This window comes from Pseudophryne corroboree, chromosome 7 (assembly GCF_028390025.1).
Source record: "Pseudophryne corroboree isolate aPseCor3 chromosome 7, aPseCor3.hap2, whole genome shotgun sequence".
Classification (NCBI taxonomy): Eukaryota; Metazoa; Chordata; class Amphibia; order Anura; family Myobatrachidae; genus Pseudophryne; species Pseudophryne corroboree.
In genome coordinates, this window is record NC_086450.1 from 26,492,758 (window position 1) to 26,499,576 (window position 6,819).

At 48.3% G+C, this 6,819-nt stretch overlaps 1 protein-coding gene across 1 annotated transcript; it reads right to left on the minus strand.

The window, feature by feature from the left end:
* Nucleotides 1-942: 942 nt before the first annotated feature.
* Nucleotides 943-6,323, minus strand: LOC134943993 (uncharacterized). The gene is made up of 6 exons (XM_063932541.1): nucleotides 6,229-6,323; nucleotides 4,794-5,142; nucleotides 3,344-3,667; nucleotides 2,324-2,647; nucleotides 1,388-1,705; nucleotides 943-1,161 (listed from the first exon to the last, which is right to left on the minus strand). Exons 1-6 carry the CDS (start codon nucleotides 6,321-6,323, stop codon nucleotides 943-945), a joined length of 1,629 nt encoding a protein of 542 aa, XP_063788611.1.
* Between the last annotated feature and the right edge of the window lie 496 nt (nucleotides 6,324-6,819).

Genomic DNA, 6,819 nt, shown 5'->3' on the forward strand with positions numbered 1-6,819 from the left:
AAAGGGTTACCAACGGGTGTGGCAGTAAACTCCTTGGTCAGAGATGGAATGATAGACACAAGGAGAATCTCCACAATCCTAATTCTCACTTGCAGTGCACAGGTTTTAGCTTACTGCCACTAAACTGACCCCTGACACCTAGCACAGTGAGACAGGATTAGACAGGCAAGTCTTAGAATACAGCCGCAAACTTGCTAAGTTCACAGAGTAGTAACAGAACCCCAGCAAGCTAAACGACTGACTCCAGTCTTACTGCTAGGTCTGGATTGGCAGGGTGTAATACCAAATCCCCAGGCCTATTTGCAGTAAGCAACAAACAAATACAAAGCTACACAGTACTGGCTAACTTTCATGAACTGACTAACCAACAAAGATTCAGCAGCATCTGCTTACCCTGAAAAGAGGCCTTATAAAGCAGGTGCTGTCCACGCCCCACTCAGACCTCACAGACTGTGAGCACAAAAACCAGCACCGGATCCCCTGCCGTGCACAGAGCCTATAACCACTGCACAGCAAAAGACCCGAACCGGAGTATCAGCTGCGCTCAGGTTACTCCACTAGCACTTGTCTCCCGGTTGCCATGACGACGTGGCAGCACAGGGCAGGAGACCCTAACATCATCAGATAACAGGTTACACAGGACCCAGACACATTACATTGTCCTAGGATTCAACAGGGGGAGGTTACAGCCGGTGCACCGGTAGTCAGCCATGGATATCCATCTCCAGCCGACTGCGAGCCAGGAGAGACTGCAGCAGTGCCTGATTGGATGCTGACCGCAAGTCCTGATTCGCCTGTGGTGCCTAAACCTAACCTCCTCCTCCCCCCTTTCTGTCGCATTCTGCTGCCCAGAGCGATATTCACTATGGGGTGACCTCTCAGATGCCTCTCCCTGCACGAATCACCCGACGTCCCTTCTTGGGAGCCTCTAACAGCAGCCAACTACTCACCTTGTCTGCAGTCTCTATCATATGCCCTGCGGTACACAGTAGCCTGAAGTCCTCCCACTCTGGACACAGCTGCCCTGCTACCTGTGGCGCTGTAGAAGATAAAGCGGAGAAGCGCTGTAGAAGATGAAGAGGAGAAGCACTGTGGAAGATGAAGAGAAGCGCTGTAGAAGATGAAGAGGAGAAGCGCTGTAGAAGATGAAGAGGAGAAGCGCTGTGGAAGATGAAGAGGAGAAGCGCTGTAGAAGATGAAGAGGAGAAGCGCTGTAGAAGATGAAGAGGAGAAGCGCTGTAGAAGATGAAGAGGAGAAGCGCTGTGGAAGATGAAGAGGAGAAGCACTGTAGAAGATGAAGAGGAGAAGCGCTATAGAAGATGAAGAGGAGAAGCGCTTTAGAAGATGAAGAGGAGAAGTGCTGTAGAAGATGAAGAGGAGAAGCACTGTAGAAGATGAAGAGGAGAAGCGCTGTAGAAGATGAAGAGGAGATGCGCTGTAGAAGATGAAGAGGAGAAGCGCCGTGGAAGATGAAGAGGAGAAGTGCTGTGGAAGATGAAGAGGAGAAGCGCTGTGGAAGATGAAGAGGAGAAGCGCTGTGGAAGATGAAGAGAAGCGCTGTAGAAGATGAAGAGGAGAAGCGCTGTAGAAGATGAAGAGGAGAAGCGCTGTGGAAGATGAAGAGGAGAAGCGCTGTGGAAGATGAAGAGAAGCGCTGTAGAAGATGAAGAGGAGAAGCACTGTAGAAGATGAAGACGGGAAGCGCTGTAGAAGATGAAGAGGAGAATCACTGTAGAAGATGAAGAGGAGAAGCGCTGTGGAAGATGAAGAGGAGAAGCGCTGTAAAAGATGAAGAGGAGAAGCGCTGTAGAAGATGAAGAGGAGAAGCGCTGTAGAAGATGAAGAGGAGAAGCGCTGTAGAAGATGTAGAGGAGAAGCGCTGTAGAAGATGAAGAGGAGAAGCGCTGTAGAAGATGAAGAGGAGAAGCGCTGTAGAAGATGAAGACGGGAAGCGCTGTAGAAGATGAAGAGGAGAAGCGCTGTGGAAGATGAAGAGGAGAAGCGCTGTGGAAGATGAAGAGGAGAAGCGCTGTGGAAGATGAAGAGAAGCGCTGTAGAAGATAAAGAGGAGAAGCGCTGTGGAAGATGAAGAGGAGAAGCACTGTAGAAGATGAAGAGGAGAAGCGCTGTAGAAGATGAAGACGGGAAGCGCTGTAGAAGATGAAGAGGAGAAGCGCTGTAGAAGATGAAGAGGAGCTGTAGAAGATGAAGAGGAGAAGCGCTGTAGAAGATGAAGAGGGGAAGCGCTGTAGAAGATGAAGAGGAGAAGCGCTGTGGAAGATGAAGAGGAGAAACGCTGTAGAAGATGAAGAGGAGAAGCACTGTAGAAGATGAAGACGGGAAGCGCTGTAGAAGATGAAGAGGAGAAGCACTGTAGAAGATGAAGAGGAGAAGCGCTGTAGATGATGAAGAGGAGAAGCGCTGTTGAAGATGAAGAGGAGAAGCGCTGTAGAAGATGAAGAGGAGAGGCACTGTAGAAGATGTAGAGGAGAAGCGCTGTAGAAGATGAAGAGGAGAAGCGCTGTAGAAGATGTAGAGGAGAAGCGCTGTAGAAGATGAAGATGGGAAGCGCTGTAGAAGATGAAGAGGAGAAGCGCTGTAGAAGATGAAGAGGAGAAGCGCTGTAGAAGATGAAGACGGGATGCGCTGTAGAAGATGAAGAGGAGAAGCGCTGTAGAAGATGTAGAGGAGAAGCGCTGTAGAAGATGAAGACGGGAAGCGCTGTAGAAGATGAAGAGGAGAAGCGCTGTAAAAGATGAAGAGGAGAAGCGCTGTAGAAGATGAAGAGGAGAAGCACTGTAGAAGATGTAGAGGAGAAGCGCTGTAGAAGATGAAGAGGAGAAGCGCTGTAGAAGATGAAGAGGAGAAGCGCTGTAGAAGATGTAGAGGAGAAGCGCTGTAGAAGATGAAGACGGGAAGCGCTGTAGAAGATGAAGAGGAGAAGCACTGTAGAAGATGAAGAGGAGAAGCGCTGTAGAAGATGAAGAGGAGAAGCGCTGTAGAAGATGAAGAGGAGAAGCGCTGTAGAAGGTGAAGAGGAGAAGCGCTGTAGAAGGTGAAGAGGAGAAGCGCTGTAGAAGATGAAGAGGAGAAGCGCTGTAGAAGATGAAGAGGAGAAGCGCTGTAGAAGATGAAGAGGAGAAGCGCTGTAGAAGATGAAGACGGGAAGCGCTGTAGAAGATGAAGAGGAGAAGCGCTGTAGAAGATGAAGAGGAGCTGTAGAAGATGAAGAGGAGAAGCGCTGTAGAAGATGAAGAGGGGAAGCGCTGTAGAAGATGAAGAGGAGAAGCGCTGTAGAAGATGAAGAGGAGAAGCGCTGTAGAAGATGAAGAGGAGAAGCACTGTAGAAGATGAAGACGGGAAGCGCTGTAGAAGATGAAGAGGAGAAGCACTGTAGAAGATGAAGAGGAGAAGAGCTGTAGATGATGAAGAGGAGAAGCGCTGTAGAAGATTAAGAGGAGAAGCGCTGTAGAAGATGAAGAGGAGAGGCACTGTAGAAGATGTAGAGGAGAAGCGCTGCAGAAGATGAAGTGGAGAAGCACTGTAGAAGATGTAGAGGAGAAGCGCTGTAGAAGATGAAGACGGGAAGCGCTGTAGAAGATGAAGAGGAGAAGCGCTGTAGAAGATGAAGAGGAGAAGCGCTGTAGAAGATGAAGACGGGATGCGCTGTAGAAGATGAAGAGGAGAAGCGCTGTAGAAGATGTAGAGGAGAAGCGCTGTAGAAGATGAAGACGGGAAGCGCTGTAGAAGATGGAGAGGAGAAGCGCTGTAGAAGATGAAGAGGAGAAGCGCTGTAGAAGATGAAGAGGAGAAGCACTGTAGAAGATGTAGAGGAGAAGTGCTGTAGAAGATGAAGAGGAGAAGCGCTGTAGAAGATGAAGAGGAGAAGCGCTGTAGAAGATGTAGAGGAGAAGCGCTGTAGAAGATGAAGAGGAGAAGCGCTGTAGAAGATGAAGACGGGAAGCGCTGTAGAAGATGGAGAGGAGAAGCGCTGTAGAAGATGAAGAGGAGAAGCGCTGTAGAAGATGTAGAGGAGAAGCGCTGTAGAAGATGAAGAGGAGAAGCGCTGTAGAAGATGAAGAGGAGAAGCGCTGTAGAAGATGAAGAGGAGAAGCGCTGTAGAAGATGTAGAGGAGAAGCGCTGTAGAAGATGAAGACGGGAAGCGCTGTAGAAGATGAAGAGGAGAAGCACTGTAGAAGATGAAGAGGAGAAGCGCTGTAGAAGATGAAGAGGAGAAGCGCTGTAGAAGATGAAGAGGAGAAGCGCTGTAGAAGGTGAAGAGGAGAAGCGCTGTAGAAGATGAAGAGGAGAAGCGCTGTAGAAGATGAAGAGGAGAAGCGCTGTAGAAGATGAAGAGGAGAAGCGCTGTAGAAGATGAAGACGGGAAGCGCTGTAGAAGATGGAGAGGAGAAGCGCTGTAGAAGATGAAGAGGAGAAGCGCTGTAGAAGATGTAGAGGAGAAGCGCTGTAGAAGATGAAGAGGAGAAGCGCTGTAGAAGATGAAGAGGAGAAGCGCTGTAGAAGATGAAGAGGAGAAGCGCTGTAGAAGATGTAGAGGAGAAGCGCTGTAGAAGATGAAGACGGGAAGCGCTGTAGAAGATGAAGAGGAGAAGCACTGTAGAAGATGAAGAGGAGAAGCGCTGTAGAAGATGAAGAGGAGAAGCGCTGTAGAAGATGAAGAGGAGAAGCGCTGTAGAAGATGAAGAGTGGAAGCGCTGTAGAAGATGAAGAGGAGAAGCGCTGTAGAAGATGAAGAGGAGAAGCGCTGTAGAAGATGAAGAGGAGAAGCACTGTAGAAGATGAAGACGGGAAGCGCTGTAGAAGATGAAGAGGAGAAGCACTGTAGAAGATGAAGAGGAGAAGCGCTGTAGAAGATGAAGAGGAGAAGCGCTGTAGAAGATGAAGAGGAGAGGCACTGTAGAAGATGTAGAGGAGAAGCGCTGTAGAAGATGAAGTGGAGAAGCGCTGTAGAATATGTAGAGGAGAAGCGCTGTAGAAGATGAAGACGGGAAGCGCTGTAGAAGATGAAGAGGAGAAGCGCTGTATAAGATGAAGAGGAGAAGCGCTGTAGAAGATGAAGACGGGATGCGCTGTAGAAGATGAAGAGGAGAAGCGCTGTAGAAGATGTAGAGGAGAAGCGCTGTAGAAGATGAAGACGGGAAGCGCTGTAGAAGATGGAGAGGAGAAGCGCTGTAGAAGATGAAGAGGAGAAGCGCTGTAGAAGATGAAGAGGAGAAGCACTGTAGAAGATGTAGAGGAGAAGCGCTGTAGAAGATGAAGAGGAGAAGCGCTGTAGAAGATGAAGAGGAGAAGCGCTGTAGAAGATGAAGAGGAGAAGCGCTGTAGAAGATGTAGAGGAGAAGCGCTGTAGAAGATGAAGAGGAGAAGCGCTGTAGAAGATGAAGACGGGAAGCGCTGTAGAAGATGGAGAGGAGAAGCCCTGTAGAAGATGAAGAGGAGAAGCGCTGTAGAAGATGTAGAGGAGAAGCGCTGTAGAAGATGAAGAGGAGAAGCGCTGTAGAAGATGAAGAGGAGAAGCGCTGTAGAAGATGAAGAGGAGAAGCGCTGTAGAAGATGTAGAGGAGAAGCGCTGTAGAAGATGAAGACGGGAAGCGCTGTAGAAGATGAAGAGGAGAAGCACTGTAGAAGATGAAGAGGAGAAGCGCTGTAGAAGATGAAGAGGAGAAGCGCTGTAGAAGGTGAAGAGGAGAAGCGCTGTAGAAGATGAAGAGGAGAAGCGCTGTAGAAGATGAAGAGGAGAAGCGCTGTAGAAGATGAAGAGGAGAAGCGCTGTAGAAGATGAAGAGGAGAAGAGCTGTAGAAGATGAAGAGGAGAAGCGCTGTAGAAGATGAAGAGGAGAAGCGCTGTAGAAGATGAAGAGGAGAAGCGCTGTAGAAGATGAAGAGGAGAAGCGCTGTAGAAGATGATAAGGAGAAGAGGCTGATTTCAGCGTGTCTGGATGGCAGAGCAGGAGGACAAGGCTGTGGGAAGTTAATGTAAATATCGAATAGAAAAAACCTGCACTGTGAGATATTTTTTTTAAATTTTGCTTGCAATTGAATATGCCCGTGCTAATTATACACTTCCTTATCTCATGCCCTAAGTACATACTTGGAATCCCCCTCTCCAGCTATGCAGACGGGGTATTCCCAGGCCAGACATATATCAGATGCCTTTTTGTTGACTTAGAGGAGGTGTAACTCAACCTTTTAGAAAGGCAAGTACTTTCTCTGGGCTAATAAAGCAGGTTGTTTGCTATTCTTCATCACTTTGAAATGTATTTCTCCAATCTGTATGGTGATCCCATTTTCCATGTCCATTTAATCCCAATCTTTATAATCGTCTAATGGGGGTAATTCTGAGTTGATCGCAGCAGCAAGTTTGTTAGCAATTGGGCAAAACCATGGCCCTCATTCCGAGTTGTTCGCTCGGTATTTTTCATCGCATCGCAGTGAAATTCCGCTTAGTGCGCATGCGCAATTTTCGCACTGCGACTGCGCCAAGTAATTTTGCTATGAAGAAAGGATTTTTACTCACGGCTTTTTCATCGCTCCGGCGATCGTAATGTGATTGACAGGAAATGGGTGTTACTGGGCGGAAACACGGCGTTTTAGGGGCGTGTGGCTGAAAACGCTACCGTTTCCGGGAAAAATGCAGGAGTGGCCGGAGAAACGGGGGAGTGTCTGGGCGAACGCTGGGTGTGTTTGTGACGTCAAACTAGGAACGACAAGCACTGAACTGATCGCACTGGCAGAGTAAGGTTGGAGCTACTCTAAAACTGCTAAGAAGTTTGTGATCGCAATATTGCGAATACTT